The sequence below is a fragment of the Lipotes vexillifer genome, unplaced genomic scaffold, assembly GCF_000442215.2.
Source record: "Lipotes vexillifer unplaced genomic scaffold, Lipotes_vexillifer_v1.1 scaffold858, whole genome shotgun sequence".
In the NCBI taxonomy this organism is placed as follows: Eukaryota; Metazoa; Chordata; class Mammalia; order Artiodactyla; family Lipotidae; genus Lipotes; species Lipotes vexillifer.
The window spans coordinates 1,194,113-1,211,337 of record NW_006788467.1 but is presented as its reverse complement, the minus strand read 5'-3'; the positions used below and the strand labels follow the sequence as shown (position 1 = coordinate 1,211,337).

At 38.7% G+C, this 17,225-nt stretch overlaps 1 protein-coding gene across 1 annotated transcript in view; it reads left to right on the top strand.

The window, feature by feature from the left end:
* Positions 1 to 17,225, top strand: part of SPAG17 (sperm associated antigen 17) — a 227,316-nt gene that overhangs the window by 77,383 nt on the left and 132,708 nt on the right. Inside the window, exons 8-15 of the mRNA XM_007461630.1 lie at positions 1,165 to 1,326; positions 2,535 to 2,622; positions 2,832 to 2,944; positions 7,943 to 8,080; positions 8,169 to 8,282; positions 8,883 to 9,033; positions 12,458 to 12,685; positions 12,783 to 13,001. Of these exons, the coding sequence (XP_007461692.1) occupies positions 1,165 to 1,326; positions 2,535 to 2,622; positions 2,832 to 2,944; positions 7,943 to 8,080; positions 8,169 to 8,282; positions 8,883 to 9,033; positions 12,458 to 12,685; positions 12,783 to 13,001 (1,213 nt within the window). The remainder of the gene's footprint in view (positions 1 to 1,164; positions 1,327 to 2,534; positions 2,623 to 2,831; positions 2,945 to 7,942; positions 8,081 to 8,168; positions 8,283 to 8,882; positions 9,034 to 12,457; positions 12,686 to 12,782; positions 13,002 to 17,225) is intronic.

Sequence of the window (17,225 nt, the reverse complement as noted above, 5' to 3'; positions counted from 1 at the left end):
CTGAACCCAGGTAACGAAAGCTTTATATCAAATAAATGCCCATCAAGAAGTGCTAACTGCCTATGAACGACATCTGCAACATCTCAAGTTAAGCCCTTGGTTGCTGAAATAATTTTCTGGCTTTTAACATGCGAGTTGCTATTTGATTTAAAAAGAAATTAGCTAGTTACCCTAAGGGATAATAGGGCAGAAGTTTTTTTACTGTATTTCTAATAAATACAAACAAACAAAAATGTGTTTGTATGCCAGAATGTGGGCAAAGAATATCAGCTTGAAGCTGATATTAACTGAAGAATTCTCAGACTTAGAGGGGACACGTGAAGTCCAGACTGACAGCTGTGCTTTGAGGGTGGGCGAGGTTTGGCACTTCACTGGTCTCACGCCAGACTGTGATTCACTGGCTCCCACCAGGTGCTTTCTCCCTCTACCTTACCACTGCGGCTGGGACGTAGGAGGAGCCTATTTAATCCTTCTTTGCTTTCAGGCAGACACACCTAGTGCTAACAAACAGTGCTTTTCCACTTCTGGAAATGAAAGCCTAGGTAATAGAGGTATCTGATCCATAACCCGCTTGCCAGATCATAAAACTTGTCGGTATTATAGTAGAGTACTAGTCTACCAGGATGTCTTAGGGTTTTTTCCCCTAAAGGTAGCACAGGTGAGGAAAGGAAGAAATCCTGATTGCACACATACTGCAGTGGACTTGTGGGGGTGGTGTGCAAAGCTGAGAGGGTGATTGTCATTGCGATTCTTGTGTCTGTCGCCAAGCAAGAGCTCATCCCCAGCTTGTCTTGGGCTGAGGATATGGAAATTACCTATCTAATGAGTTGCTTTAAGAATGGAGATACCTAGGCCATATTGCTGAAATGAATGAATAAGGCACTTTTCACCTCGTTGAAGCACTAATTAGGCTCTTAACAATACCAGGCAGCCATAGGCCCTCCAAAGGGAACAGTCTGCATTGCGGTGAACAAGAAGGGCCCAAAGGGCTCAGCAAATGAAGACTTGGTCACCATGACTGGGATTCAGTGGTTTGGGGACCAGCTGGGGAAGGACCTCCCTGTAAAAAGTGATAGGTTTGGCTATAAGGGAGATACAAATCATGCATCTGATTCCAGCAACATGAAACTAAGGACTAATTGTCATGAATTCTCTCACCTGTAGCTGGAATTGGGCACCAGCATTTTTGAAAATATTGCCTGTTTGATGTACGACAGCCTGGATTGGAAAAGGCAGCACCGGCACTATTTGGAAAACATGCAGCTTATTAACGTCCCACAGGTGGTTAGTGAGAAACCTGTCTTAGAAGCTGCGTTGACTTCTGAGGTAGGCATATGCTGGAATGTCTTTAGTTGACCGAATGATTTGCTGAACAACTTAATTTTCACGTTTATAAAACATGAAGAAAAAAAATCACATAAATACTGGTAGCAAGGGAACACTGCCTGCTGGGATTTAATGGGTGAGGGTGGGATCCAGGCCCCCAGGCACAGCATTAAAGGGCATCGATGTGATGGGGGCTTTATGAAACCCCCACCTACCTGCCACACACAGAGGGGATGATAGAACCCACTTTTCAGCCATGGAGCAATAAATAACATCTGGAACAAGGAGGGCTACTGATAACTTAATCACCATGTTATTTTAGCACCTACCCTGTGCTGGCACTGTACCAGGTGCTGGCGATACTATAGTGAACAAGACCCATCCTCTGTCCTCCTCACTGTGGTTAACCTTTAAAGGGGAAATGGCAGTCAAGGCAAAGGTGGTTTCAGTTTAGCATAATGAGCACTGTGCGGACAGTCAGCTGAGCTTGCAGGAGAAGCTATAAATACGGCACCTAACCTGCTCCTGAGCAGAGTGGGGTGGAGAGATGGGAGTCGGGAAGGTGTTACCAGGCAGGGTAAGTGGTGTGCTGAAGACTGAGGCTGAATTGCCTGGGCAAAACCTGACTGGGGAGAGGGACAGAGTGGTATATTCTCAAGAAGGGGGCAAAGACGTACAAAGACATGGAGGTCAAAGCAAAGAAGTATTGCGTCCAGGACCACACCACGGGGTAGAGGCCAGTGCTCCCAGGTCATACATGCAAAGTGGACAGCAGCAGCACGAGCCGGAAAGGCAGGAGCCAGAATGTTCTTTGGTGCTGAGCTCAAGAGTTTGGGTTTTATCCTGAAGGTTGTGGGAGAACCATTGAAGGATTCTTAGAGGGAGAATGGCATGATTCTGTGTCACCCCGGGGTGACACAGAAGAGAAGAGAAGATGCCCCATCTTCCCACCTCTTTCCTGGCAGTTTCTCAGTGGGCTCTGTTAGGAAAAACTGAAAAGTGTCCATACCCATTAACTTCTTTCCTTTCTCAGACAAGACCCATTTATTTGATCCTAATATTAGCAAATGATTTGGTGGTGTGAACATAATCATACAATCTCAGAATCCCGGAATCCCGTCAGAGTCCCATCATACCAGCATTGGATGAAAGCATCTCTCAGCTGAATGTTTCAATTGTTTTTTTTTTTTTAATTATTCTTATTTTAGCCCCCACAAACTGTTGCTGTAAGCCCTGGAAAGAAGAAAACACAACAATATGAAGAGCTGCAAGCTCCAGCTCCACCAACACCACCAGGCATGTATGAAACCTGTTGCTGGAGGATCAGTGCCAGGAGCTGGTGATTTGAGGAGTGACTGTCCTTGGTGTCGCTTTCACATCTCTCTCCACCTCAAGATCCTACATTTATCAGTGCATGATCAGAGTCTGAATCTGTGGATGAAATTTTGATGGGAGAAACGGAGAACACATCTTAATTGAACAGCAGTATTTTGTATCTTTTACAGTGGCTTCCGTCATCACAAATGAAGTAGACATGCGATATTACAATGATTTGCTGAATCCAGTTCCAGAAGAATTCATTTCTGTGCCCTTGATACTGCATTGTATGCTGGAACAGGTAAGTGGATACACGCTGAAGCTTTCTTCCCAGGTGGGCAACCTTGAGTCAATCACTTCATCTCTCGTTGCTTCTGTCTTTTTTGTTTTTTAACTGTTTTAAAATTATGCTCATAATACCTGAATACATTCTCCTTTGCAAAGATTAGAACATTTTAGATAAAGCTAAAATCTGCTTTATCAGCTTCAATCCTCTTTTTCTTGCTACATTTTGGAATGATTTTATGTAACATTCACTGAAGTTTTGGTAGGCATATCTTTAAAACTATCAGGTGTTGTTTTAATGAAAAAGAACAGAGTTGGGCAGGTGGGTGGGGTGGTAAATCGTCCTCAACTGCATTTAACACTTCTTTTACACTTGTAGTTTTTTGGGGTTTTTTTTTGTTTTTTTTTTTTTTTTGCTGTATGCGGGCCTCTCACTGTTGTGGCCTCTCCCTTTGCAGAGCACAGGCTCCGGGGGCGCAGGCTCAGCGGCCATGGCTCACGGGCCCAGCCGCTCTGAGGCATGTGGGATCTTCCCGGACCGGGGCACGAACCCGTGTCCCCTGCATCGGCAGGCATACTCTCAACCACTGCGCCACCAAGGAAGCCCTACACTTGTAGATTTAATCAGATTTTTCTATTTCTGAGGGCAATTTTAGTCATTCATATTTTGGGGTTTTTTTTTGTTTTGGTTTTGGTTTTGGTTTTGGGCAGTACGCGGGCCTCTCACTGTTGTGACCTCTCCCTTTGCGGAGCACAGGCTCCGGGGGCGCAGGCTCAGCGGCCATGGCTCACGGGCCCAGCCGCTCCGCGGCATGTGGGATCCTTCCAGACCGGGACACGAACCCGTGTCCCCTGCATTGGCAGGCGGACTCTCAACCACTGCACCACCAGGGAAGCCCAGTCATTCATATTTTTAAATGAACATGTCCATTTTATTTGTTTTCAATGTCATAAGTGTTCTTTATTCACTAATATACATTGAAAAGTTTTCCTCTGTATCTGGTTATGTTCCTTTCCTATGCCTGATGTTATTTATCGGTGCCCTCTTTTTTTGATCATGGATGTCAATTGTATATCAATTATTGGTCTTTTCAAAGAACCAGCATTTTTTTTTAACATCTTTATTGGAGTATAATTGCTTCACAATGGTGTGTTAGTTTAAGCTTTATAACAAAGTGAATCAGTTATACATATACATATGTTCCCATAGCTCTTCCCGCTTGCGTCTCCCTCTCTCCCTCCCTCCCACTCTCCCTATCCCACCCCTCCAGGCGGTCACAAAGCACCGAGCTGATCTCCCTGTGCTATGCGGCTGCTTCCCACTAGCTATCTACCTTACGTTTGGTAGTGTATATATGTCCATGCCTCTCTCTCGCTTTGTCACAGCTCACCCTTCCCCCTCCCTATATCCTCAAGTCCGTTCTCCAGTAGGTCTGTGTCTTTATTCCTGTCTTACCCCTAGGTTCTTCATGACATTTTTTTTTCTTAAATTCCATATATATGTGTTAGCATACGGTATTTGTCTTTCTTTTTCTGACTTACTTCACTCTGTATGACAGACTCTAGGTCTATCCACCTCATTACAAATAGCTCAATTTCGGTTCTTTTTATGGCTGAGTAATATTCCATTGTATATATGTGCCACATCTTCTTTATCCAGAACCAGCATTTTCTTTCACTGATCCACTCCTTTTTACTTTTTATTTCATGAATTTCTTCATTTATCTTTATTATTTCCTTTTTCCTACTTTGGATTTATTTCGTGTTTCACTTTTACTGAAAGCTCACTTTGTTTATTTTTAGTCTATTTCGTTTTACCTAAGGCTGTGCATTTCCTTTTGAGTATTTCTTTGGCTGCATCATGATGCTTTCAATGTATTCAGTTCTAAATCTTTTAATTTCCACTGTTTATTGTCCATTTCTAATTTTATTGCATTATGGCCAATAGGCATGATCTGGATGTTAAAAATATTTTTTAATTTCCTGGGCTTCCTGTGTGACCTGGTGTACATGGTCAATTCTCGTGAGTATTGTATATGCATTTGAAAAGAATTTGCTGTTAATTAACCCATTTAATCCTTAGAAGAGCCCTATGGAGCAGGAACTATTTTTATTCCCCATTTCTCAGGAAAGGAAACTGAGGCCTAAAAAGTTAAGTAAATTATCCTAGTAGTAAGTGACAGAAAATGCTTTTGAACCTCATTAGTCTAAGTGGAAAAGTATTTTGATAGCATTGCTCTGTTGTGGCCTTCCCTTCTAACACTGCTGATGAGAAGTCTGATGTCAATCTGATACTTTTTCCTTTGTAGGTAATCTATTTTTTCTTTCTGTCAGTTATTAGAGTTTTATCTTTTTCTTTTTTTTCTTAACATCTTTACTGGAGTATAATTGCTTTACAATGGTGTGTTAGTGTCTGCTTTATAACAAAGTGAATCAGCTACACCTATACATACATCGCCATATCTCCTCCCTCCAAGGCTACGTATGGTTATGGCTTTGTTTTTTCATTGCCTCTCTGATCTAAAAAGGATTATAATCTGGTTTCTGATCACATTCTGAGTTAAATCAAAATTCTTTGTGCTGGTCCATAAAGACCGTAAAAATATGGTTCTGGGATGTTTGTCATCTCCTGCCCCCCATCTCTCTCCGCTCTCGCACACACTCTCTCTCTCTCTCTCTCTCTCTCTCTTTCTCTCACTACTGGTCATCTACATAGACCTTCTGGTTTTTCCTCACATTCACTAATTACACCTTAGTTTTTTTACACTAACTTCTCTTCCTAGAAAGTTTTGTTCCCACATGTCTGTCTGCCTGGTGGATGGATACTCCTTGTCATTCAGTCCCCAGTGAAAGTGGCATTTCTGAGATAGGCTTTCTCTGACCACCTGATCTAAAGAGGGCCCACAACAGCACAGAGTGCTCTCTACCATTTCACCTTGTTTTATTTTCTTATCAACAACTGCTCTTTAAAAAAAGAAAAATGTTTATCTGCTTTATGTATTACCTTCTTCTCACTAGAATGTAAGCTCCATGCAAGCAGGGGCCTAATCTAGTCTTGTTCATTGCTCTCTGCTCAGCACACAGTAACCACACCTAGCCCATAGTAGACCCTGAATATATATTTGTTCAATTAAATTATATCTTCAAATATTATTTCTTTTGATTTATCCTAATTATTATTAGACAGATGTTGGAATTTCTAGGTTTTACGTCGATGTATTTTAAATTTTCTTTCAATTTTACCCCTTTGGGAATTTCAGCTTAACTTCCAACTAATTTATTCTTAGGTGGAGTCTATTCTGCTACTGAAGTTTTGTTTCAGCAGTAACATTTTTAATTTATAAATTCTCTAATTTCTTTTTATAACTGTCCTTCTTATTTCATGTATGTAAATATTCCTTTATCTCACTGAATATTAAAATAGTTTTAGACTCTAATCGTCTCTTACCTCCAGCATACATTTTTATGCTTGTTGACTTCTTTAGTTTTCTAACCAATTAGGTAAGCACACTCATATTTGCCTTTAATTACCCTGTAAGGCTTTTGGAAGATCAGTAGTTTTATTATATCAATAAATTTGTAAAAGTTTAATAGCCCTATATGGCTTACAGTATCATCATTTTATTTATCTTAATCTTACTTATTTTATTCAACTCAACTCAAAGCAACAAATATTTATTAACCATCTACTGTGTTCTGTGTACCAAAGGGGACAGTTGATGAGCTCAGTGCCTGACACACAGAAGGCTCCAATAAGAGATACATGTTGACTGAATAAGTGTTTGATAATAAAGGGATGAAAAATTGAAATATAAGAGGAATCGGGTGGGATTTTATAGGAGGGGATATTGGAGTTTAACATTTCAGAGATGGAACAGTTCTGCATGGTCTCTTGTGATTGGAGTGGGTCCAAGAGATGGTAGGAAGAGAGAAAGTGGAGACAGGAGTGACTCTTTTAAAAGTAATGTGTTGATAAACAGTGAAGAGTATACAACTGTTTTGTTATTGTTCTCAACAGGGGGGTTTGCCTCCCAGGGGACATTTGGTAATGTCTGGAGATACTTTTGGCGGCCACAATTGGAGGGGTACTACTGGCATCAAATGGGTAGAGGCCAGGGATGCTGCTAAACATTCTGTAGTGCACAAGATAGCCCCCATGACAAAAATCTAGTCCAAGTGTCTTTAAATTTCAAGGTTGAAAAATCCTGTAGAGCGGTGTGAAATCATAGCAGGTGATTTTGGTATTTAAGGTGAAGAGAACAATTATAAATTAGGTGCCTATCTTGATTATATTTCAACTTCTTGTTTACCACATAAAATTGAACAAGGCATTTAATCCTTCTAGGCCTCACTTTCTCTGTATTAAGAATATTACCCTTTACTGATCTCACCATGTATAACTTTTCTGTCTTAAGGACTTGACCTGAACCCCAGTTCCTCCCAGTAAGCAGCCTTGGGCTTGGGCCAGACACATAATTTCCCTCACCCTAACTCCATTTCTGTAAATTGGAAAATAATAGCTACTCAGCAATATTGCTGTGAGGCTTATGAGATGATGTATGTGAGGGTGGCCCACACAGTGCTTGGCATGTGGTAGGCACTCAGTAAATACTTATTGAATCCAAAGATGTGAGAGCACAGTTTTGAGTCCTTTAAAAGAAAGAGTAAATCATTAAGAAAAATTATATTAATATTGTTAGTTTGATTTCTACCATGGTAAATTTTCCTGTTTACCATTTGCATTTTGTGTTATCTATTCTAGTACATGTATGAAAATTATATATACTTTAATAATTATATATATATATAATTATATATAAATTAATGTTTTAATGGATTATAAACTTTTTCCCTTTTACTTTGGTTAGTCACTGGTAATTACACTGCCACTTTGTATGATCACCAAACTTTCTGGTAGAAACTGCCTTGTTTTTACTAAAAGCAATGGAAATACGTGACTATCAGTAAGGAACTGACCATTAAACCGGTTCCTCCCAACTCTTTATGTCAACAGGTTGTGGCAAGTGAAGAAGACCTTGTCCCACCGGGTCTGGCGGAGCCGCCTCCCAGAACAGATGGGCTGGACCACAGAATCGCAGCTCACATCATGTCCATCCTGCCCTCTCTCTGTCTGACAGAGAGGGAGAGAAAGGTCAGATGGTGTGAGAAAACCAAAAAGTGTGCGTGCTTTGAAAAGTATGAACTCTCTCTTTACATCAATACTGTTTTAATTTGAATAGAATCTCCATGAAATATTCTTATCTGAAGAGGAAAATGAAAGCAAACCAGTGCCCAGAGGCCCTCTCCTTCTGAACTATCACGATGCCCTTGCCCACAAGAAATATGTGCTAAAGGTAATAAGTAATCAGATTACCCTGAGGATAACGGATGCAAGAAATCTCATTAGTAATTATTCAGTTGAAGAAATCTTAATGAGATAGCTTTACCAATGCTAATTACCAGTACTGTACGAAGTAGATACCTGCTTGCCAAGTAAGATCTCAGAAAATGGAAATGAATAAAGGAGAAATTACATCAGCAAAGAAAACTGGCCTAAGTACCGAGGTCCAACGGACCATTAAATTGATTGCGACTACACCAAATTTGCATTAAAGCCTTGTAGTTATTTGCTTTATACATCTGCTAATATGAAAAAACTAGTGGAGGCCAGAAAAGGATCTCAGAAGGAAGGGAGGAATACATTTGAGACTTTGGCAGTTTGTCACTGTGAATGAGGAATCCATCATTTGTGTGCACCAAGAACCTCTGGCAAAGTGAGAACTAGCTTTTTTGACCTTCAGCAAAATACCAACAGTTTGTCTTCCCCAATTACCATTGATTTCCCCTGTTCCCAAATAATGAGAGCAAGGGTATCATGTTTTGCCTTCTCCATATGCATAAGGCACTTGACAGCTCATTTTAATGTCTTCTGTCATGTTGCTCTTTTTCATCAGGACCTAAAGAATTTTGACCTGGTTCAAATCGAGCAGAAGATGCAGTCTAAGTTGCCACTGTGGGAATTCCTTGAATTCCCTCTGCCCCCGCCATGGAACAGCACGAAACGTCTAGCTACAATTCATGAGCTCATGCACTTTTGTACAAATGGTGAGTACGTTGCTTTGTCGTAGCTTAAGTTCATTCATTTATGGCCACGTGTGCCTCTAACGATTACACCCCCATCTGCAAAAAGTATTTTGATTATTGACCTTTCAGAGGCTGGGGTGGGTATTTTGATTGACTGCACTTTTCTTATCTTGAATAATGTCATTAGCAATAGGATGATAGCTATGATGCATAACATTCTTCAGTTTGATGCCCTGGCTTTTCTTTCCACTGTGTTTCTACAAGCATAATCCCCTTCTTTATTCCTCCTCCCCGCCTCCCAATCCCATATCCCCTCATTGACATCATTGGAGATGACATGGTAGCCCCCATCCTGGTTAAGAGGAGAACTTAGAGTGCCCCCTGCGGTGTGGTGCTGAGAGTGTTAATACCAGTTCACCTCCTCTCAAAACAGGAAGGGCCATTTTCTGCTCTTTGAGGACAGTGGAAAGAGGGGTCATTAAAAATATCTAAAATCAGCTTCTCATTGCAGAGTTCATGGGAATTTTATGATACAGACAATTATTTCCTAAAACATATACTATTTCCACTCGAGGCAATAAGCAAATGCCTTCCTGCTTATAAGAAGAAATATGAAATTACATAGACATCTTGATTTGACCTAGAAAAGAAAAAAGCATGTGCAGATTCTTCCTTCTTTCATTTCTAACTCTAAGCAAATTATGAAATATTTTAATCTTGATTTCTTTTTTCATTTTTTTAGTAGGCTTAGTAATAGAAAAAGCTAAAATTTTTAATACTGCCGTGCCTTCACCTCATGGAAATGTGGGGTGTAGCCTAGTGGGCCTGGGTATGTCATGTCTATTGTTTACATAATCACCCTCTTCCTGGTGTTCTGAGAACATCTGGCCTTTACCTCCATCCTGCCACACTCCTAGTCTCCTTCTGCCCTGTGATATGATTTCATTCTCTCTCCACCTCAGTTCTACCCTCCTCAGCACAGGATTCTTGGGGTTTTTTCAATATGAACAAGCACATTTATTGAATCATTTTTTTACAGTAGCAAAATACTGGAAACGACTGTCCATCAGAAGCTCTCATTAAAATAACAGAACCCTATGTGGTACAAAATCATGCGACTTAACAACAGTGAGGCACACCTATATCATGATGTGGAACAGTCTCCCAGATAATTGAGTTAAAAAAGAAAAGGAAACAAAAGATAAGAAGAGGATGATTCGTATGCTCACATTTGCTTTTGTCTTTTATGGGAGAATATGTACACATTCTTTTTTATACAATTTTTAAAGGTCACACTCCAGTTACTACAAAATATAAGCTATATTCCCCGTGTTGTACAATACACAAGATGCTTGTTTGTGTTGCCACCACTGAAACTGCCCACATATCCTGCTCCCATATCCCATCCCAAACCCCTGTCCCTCTGCCTCTCCTCCTCTTCTCTTTCCTCATGCTTAACAAGTCCAAAGCCAAACTCTTGATTTCCTCAAAACGTGTCCCTTCATGGTCCTCCTTATTTCAGTAAATGGCGACTATTTTCTTCCAAAACCTTGGAGTCATCCCTGGTTCCTCTTTTTTCTCATGCCCCACAACCAATCCCACCACATCCGTCACTACCAGCCCAGTCCAGCACCACCTCTCACTTGCACTATTTCGATAGCTTTCCAGTTGGTCTCCAGGCTTTCCCCGCTTTACCTACAGTCTTTTCTTCACACAATAATGGGAATGACCCTTCTAAAATGTCAGTCAGATCATGTGCCTTCTTAGCCCAAAACCCTCTAGTGATCACCCCTTTCCCTCAAAGTATTAATAAAATCTAAACTGTTCTGCCGCCCACTTTTGGAGCTCATCATCTGTCAAGCTCTTGTTGTTCTACTCCACTCTATCTAGTTGGCCTTACTGTGATTCCTTGGACAAGTCACTTGCACCCCTGCCTCCATCTTTGCATTTGTTCTTTTCCAGATATCAATATGGCTCCCCCACTTCTTTCACATTTTTGCTTTACTTGTTCAGAGGGGTGTTTTCTGGCTACCTCATATAAAATAGAAGCCTCTCCCCCAACCATTATCATTTCTTATCCCCTCAACTGGCTTTATTCTTCTTATCATCTCTGATACACTATACACTTACCTGTTTATTCTGTTTCTAACTGCTACAATGGGTAATCCATAACATCAGGAGTTCATTGATTTGTTTACTGCTGTGGTCCCTTTACTAAAGTCACTGGCAACTAGTAGGTGCTCAAAAAATATTTGTGAAATGAATGAATGAACAAACTTAATTCTGTCACTTTTAACCACTTTCCTGTCTCTCCTCTGAATTTCCTTGTATTTTTTCCAAAAGCAACCTTCCCGCTGCCCTCACCTCTGTTGGAGAGGAAGTGTAGATGACCTCTGATTCATTGATCTGTCACTATCATTTCTCCTTCCCTCACTGAATTCCATGGTTATTTGTTATCACCTACCTCCCACCTCTCTATCTTGAACTTCTAAAGCACAAGAACCAAATCTTTTCTTTAAATCTCAGGCAAAGAAAAATACATAGAGTACAAAGCCTAATACATAGAAAACAAAAACAGGTGAGTGAGTGAACGCATGAATAAATGCTATAAAAGAATAAATACACAAGTTAATATAGCCCCTTGAAGGCTGATAACCTTTAAAGTAAAATTATGAAAAGTAATGTACCAGTCCATTGGGTGGAAAGAGGCCTTTTCTTAGCCTGAGTGAACAGAAAAGCCTACTGAACATAACAGCCTATGTTAGACATGAGTGAGTGATTTCTCTGTTTTAGATTACAACAGCAGCAAAAGGTGCTTTTGCTTAAAAATGACGTTTTCTTAATTTATTTATTGAGGTATAGTTGATTTACAATTGTGTTAATTTCTGCCGTACAGCAAAGTGGCTCAGTTATACACATACATTCTTTTTTACATTCTTTTCTGTTATGGTTTATCCAAGGATATTGAATGTAGTTCCCTGTGCTATACAGTAGGACCTTGTTGTTTATCCATTCTATATGTAATGGTTTGCATCTACTAACCCCAAACTCCCAGTCCATCCCTCTCCTACCCCCTCCCCCTTGGCAACCACAAGTCTTCTCTCTATGAAAAATGACAAGTTTTAAATATATTCAACCAATATGATACCCCAGAAAGTCCATGTGAATTAATCTGGACACCTAATATTCATTCAGCTGTGAAGCAGTTTGTGAACATTATCTTAATAAATTATATCTTGGTTGTGCAGCTTTCTTATTGTTAGTTACGTAACTTTGGTATTTGTTGCAGAATTGTGGAGCCCGTGTGTAAAGTCAGGTCAACACCCATCATGGCGTGACTCCTTTGTCATTTTGGTGGACTGACTCCCTGGTTGTCCCTCTTTTAGCCCTGTACCATGTGGTAATAAAGAGCATTCCTAGCAGCACTTGTCCTACTTTCTTACAGAAGTCTTGAGCTGGAATGAAGTAGAACGAGCCTTCAAAGTGTTTACTTTTGAGAGCCTGAAACTCTCTGAGGTTGATGAAGAAGGGAAACTGAAACATTCTAGAATGATGTATGGGACAGATTCTGAGATGTTCAACATACCATGGGACAACCCTGCCAGATTTGCTAAACAGATAAGGCAAAAGTACCTCATGAAAATGAATACCCAAGAGACCAGGCAGCAAACAGGTACACACTGCCTGGAAGGAACAAAAAGTATTCTCGCATTGTATGGTTGTCCATTTGTCTAGCATTGTATCTTATGGATCCTCTTTACACTGCCTAGATAGTGGAATCAAAGACAGAATTTTATTTCTGGATCAGAATTGGTCAACATCTATGCAAGATGATGAGATCAACAAAGAACCTTCCAATCCTAGTCAGCCTGATACTAACAATATGAAGTATTCTGACCTGGATAATAGGAAATCCTTAGACTCTGATTACAGAGAACCGTCAGAGCAGGAGAACAGCTTGAAGTCGCAGCTCCAACCTGAGCCTTTGAGTAAGTAACCTTGTGTCTCTGTGTGTGTACATGTGTCTATATGTGTGTGCGTGCGTGTGTATAGACGCTACTAGAGAATGTATAAACCAAAAAAAAAAAAAAAAGATTCAAGATGCATTATTTAAATGCCTCCCTATTTCAGTTGAAAAACTGTTTAATATCTAAATTATTTGGTTAATTAAACTTTGTTAGTGTGGTTAGTAAGTCCTCATTATTAAAAAAAAATTTTATGTCTCTGATATATAGCAAAGTGATTCAGTTATATATATATATATATATATATATATATATATATATATTCTCTTTCAGATTCTTTTCCATTATAGGTTATTACAAGATATTGAATATAGTTCCCTGTGCTATACAGTTGGTCCTTGTCGTTTATCTATTTTATATATAATAGTGTGTATCTGTTGATCCCAAACACCTAATTTATTCCTCCCCTCCCCAAGTTTGTTTTCTATGTCTGTGAGCCTCTTTCTGTTTTGTAAATAAGTTCATTTGTATCATTTTTTAGACTCCACATATGAATGATATCATATGATATTTGTCTTTCTCTGTCTGACTTACTTCATTTAATATGATCTAGGTTCATCCATGTTGTTGCAAATGATGTTATTTTATTCTTTTTTATGGCTGAGTAATATTCCCGTGTGTGTGTGTGTGTGTGTGTGTGTGTGTGTGTGTGTGTGAGATATCTTCTTTATCCTTTCATCTTTCAATAGACATTTAGGTTGCTTCCACGTCTTGGCTATTGAAAATAGTGCTGCTATGAACATAGGAGTGTGGGTATCTCTTTGAATTATAGTTGTGTCTGGATACGGTATATGCCCAGGAGTGGGATTGCTGTATCCTATGGTAGCTCTATTTTTCATTTTTTAAGGAACCTCCATACTGTTCTCCATAGTGGTTGTACCACCTTCCATTCCCACCAACAGTGTAGGAGGGTTCCCTTTTCTCCACACCCTCTCCAGCATTTATTGTTTGTAGAGTAAATCCTCATTATTTCATCCCTTTTTTTCCAAACTATCATAAAACCTCTTAGTCTACTCTTACCTTCATAAATGTAGTACAGTGAACATTTAAAACTTTCATCATTAGTATTTTACAAGACTATTGTGATTATTTGCAAAAATTATTAAAAATTACCCGCAGGAACATAATGAACTGCCCAGTGCAGAGCTTGGTACAAAATCAGTGCTCAGTGAACATCAGTTCCCTTCCCTCCTCCTCATGGCTTAGGCAGTTTCTCTCATTCTAGAAGAAAGCATAATAAATATTGTTATATTAGGAGGTATAGAAACATAGAAGAATATTAGGCTAATTTTTTATTGAGCTATCTTACACACAACTGTCAGATTAATTACTTAAAATACACTTCTGTTATGTCCCTGCTTATAACCTTTAGTGGCTCCCTACTACCTGCAATATAGAGCCCAACTTCTTGGCCTGCTTTACATGCTTCTTCAGCAGTACCAGATTACTTCTCCCAAACCCTTTCTGCTTTTTCCCTTTTGCTCACTTATCCTATGCTCTAGCCAAACAGAATTAGGCCCTATTTCCTCTAGGCAGCCTGCTCTTTTCAATCTCTGTGACTTTTCCCCACAATACCCTCCAACTAGAGTTCCTTTTTTGATTATTATTAGGTTTGAATGGCACCTCCATGAAGCTGTGTTACATGTGTTCACCAGGAAATGCCTCCCTTACCATTCCATATGGTCATAATTAATCTATGCTTCCTTTATGGCATCAGTTATCATTTCCTACTACCTACTACCATTATTCATATGCCTATATTAAGGCTTCCTTAATACTATAGCTTTTTAGAGGTCATAAGTATGTTTATCTTAAAAATATTAATCATATACTACATCAGAAAACAAGTCCTAAAACAAATTTTCACAGATCAAAACTACAGAGTATGCTCTCAAACCACAAAGAAATTCTGGAAAATATAGATGCAATAGGTAGAACAAATAAAATGAAAAAGTTTACTTCTTTGAAAAGATTTTTTAAATTGAGAATTTTTTTTACAAAAGGCTGATCACAAAAAGAAGCATGAATAACCATATTAGAAATAAAGCTGTATCAGGAATAAAAATATTAGGAATAAAGAAATGGACTTCCTTTTAATCCTATAAAAATTTAAAAGACAGTAAAAGGATATAAACAACTTTATTCCACTAAGTCTAAAAATGAAATGAGCAAATTACTAGAAGAGTATAACTTACTAACATTCACTCAAGAAGAAATAGAGAACCTGAATAGTCTTGTAACTATTTAAATAAATTAAATCAATAATTTAAAATCTTCCCAAATAATGTCATTGGCTAGTGATATTCAATGCTCAAAAAAAGAAATAGTTCTAATCTTAACAAAAATTAATTCCAGGAACTATAGAAGGGGTATTCTCTCCCACTCATTTTATGAAACTAACATCAGCCTTATAATAAAACTGTCAAAGATAGTACAATAAAAGAAAATTATAAATCAAAGTTATTCATGAACGTATAGGCCAAAATCCTGAATAAAACATAAGCAAACTGATCTAGCAATATACAAAATGATAATAATCAAGTACAAGTTTCTATAACAAGATTGAAGGAAAAAACATATAACATATGTTTTTATATGTAACATATAACATATAATCTCAACAGATGCAGAAAAAGCACTTAAAATTCTACAGCGATTTATGAAGTCAATTTAACAAACTAGCAATAGAAAGAAAAATTCTCTACCTTATAAAGGTTATTTTTTAAATTACTATAATAAACATTATATATCAAGATGAAAAGTTGAAAGATTCCCCTGGATCAGGAGGCTATCCACTATAGACACTCATATTTAGGACTACACTGGAGATGCTAGCCAGCTCAGTAAGGCAAGAAAAAGATAATATTGTAAAGGTTGAGAAGTAAGAAACAAAACTGTTATTATTTGTAAATAGTGTGTATGTAGAAAACCCAAAATAATCCACAAAAAATAGTCAGGAATAATATGAAAGTTTAATAAAGAAGTGTGATTGTGAAAGAACATGCATAAGATGTCTGGAGTGATGGGACTTTTCTTTATCATTATTCATTATACCAAGCATTTATGTTGTTTATACTTTTCTGTATTATATTTCATAATTTTAAAAAGCATTAAAAAATGGTCAGTGCCACAAAAGAATAGGTGTTAAGTCGGTATTGACTAAATGGTCATCTTACCATTTCATTTACTTAAATGAGGTTAGAAGAGGAAGTCATCAATGGAGTGGAATTAGGGAAAATCTCCTTGCCTGTTAGCAGAGCAGATAAGTGAGGATGAGGAGGACAAAGGAGGGAGGGAGATAACATTTATTTAATATTGCCTGCTATATTCCAGGCACTGTGCTATTTTACATATATTAACTAATACTTTATATAAACATCAAGCCTATGAGAAAGTTACTATTAGCCTAATTCTGAAGACAAGGAAACAAAGACTCAGAGTGGTTAAGTAACTTTTTCAACCACATACAAGCAGGAAGTCAGGATTCCAAAGAGGGCTATCTAACTCCAAATCAATGCTTCCTCCACTGTGGCTGTCTTGTGGCTTCCTCGGTTCCAGAAATTCCTTGCGATGCATCTGATAGTTTAGACATATTCATAGTCTCTTTTTCATGGCAATACTTAACCTGATTTTGTTGCCTTCGGGTCTTCCTAGGGCTGGTTCCTTACCATTAGGGCTGGTTCCCTATTTCTCTGTTCTAAATACCCTTACCTATTAGCCTAGCTCACAAAAAATTAAGCCAAATAAGTTAGCCTGAGATGTTATGGTATTAGTGAATCCTATGGGAATGTACATGTATGGCAAATAAGTCATTTTTTCTTTTAAATACTTTATTTATTTATTTGGCTGCACCTGGTCTTAGTTGTGGCATGCAGGATCTTCCTTGCGGCATCCATGATCTTCCTTGCGGCATGCAAGATCTGTAGTTGGGGCATGCGAACTCGTAGTTGCAGCATGTGGGATCTAGTTTCCTGACCAGGGATGGAACCTGGGCCCCCTGCACTGAGAGTGCAGTCTTAGCCACCAGACCACCAAGGAAGTTCCAAAGAAGTCATTTTGAGTTAATGTAGGGCCAGAATAAGCCAGGAGAGATATAAGGCCTGAGGGGGGTTTTTTTGTTTTATTTTGCTTTTTTAATTTTTTAATTTTTTTTTTTTTTTTTTTTTTTTTTTGTGCGTTTGGTGTATT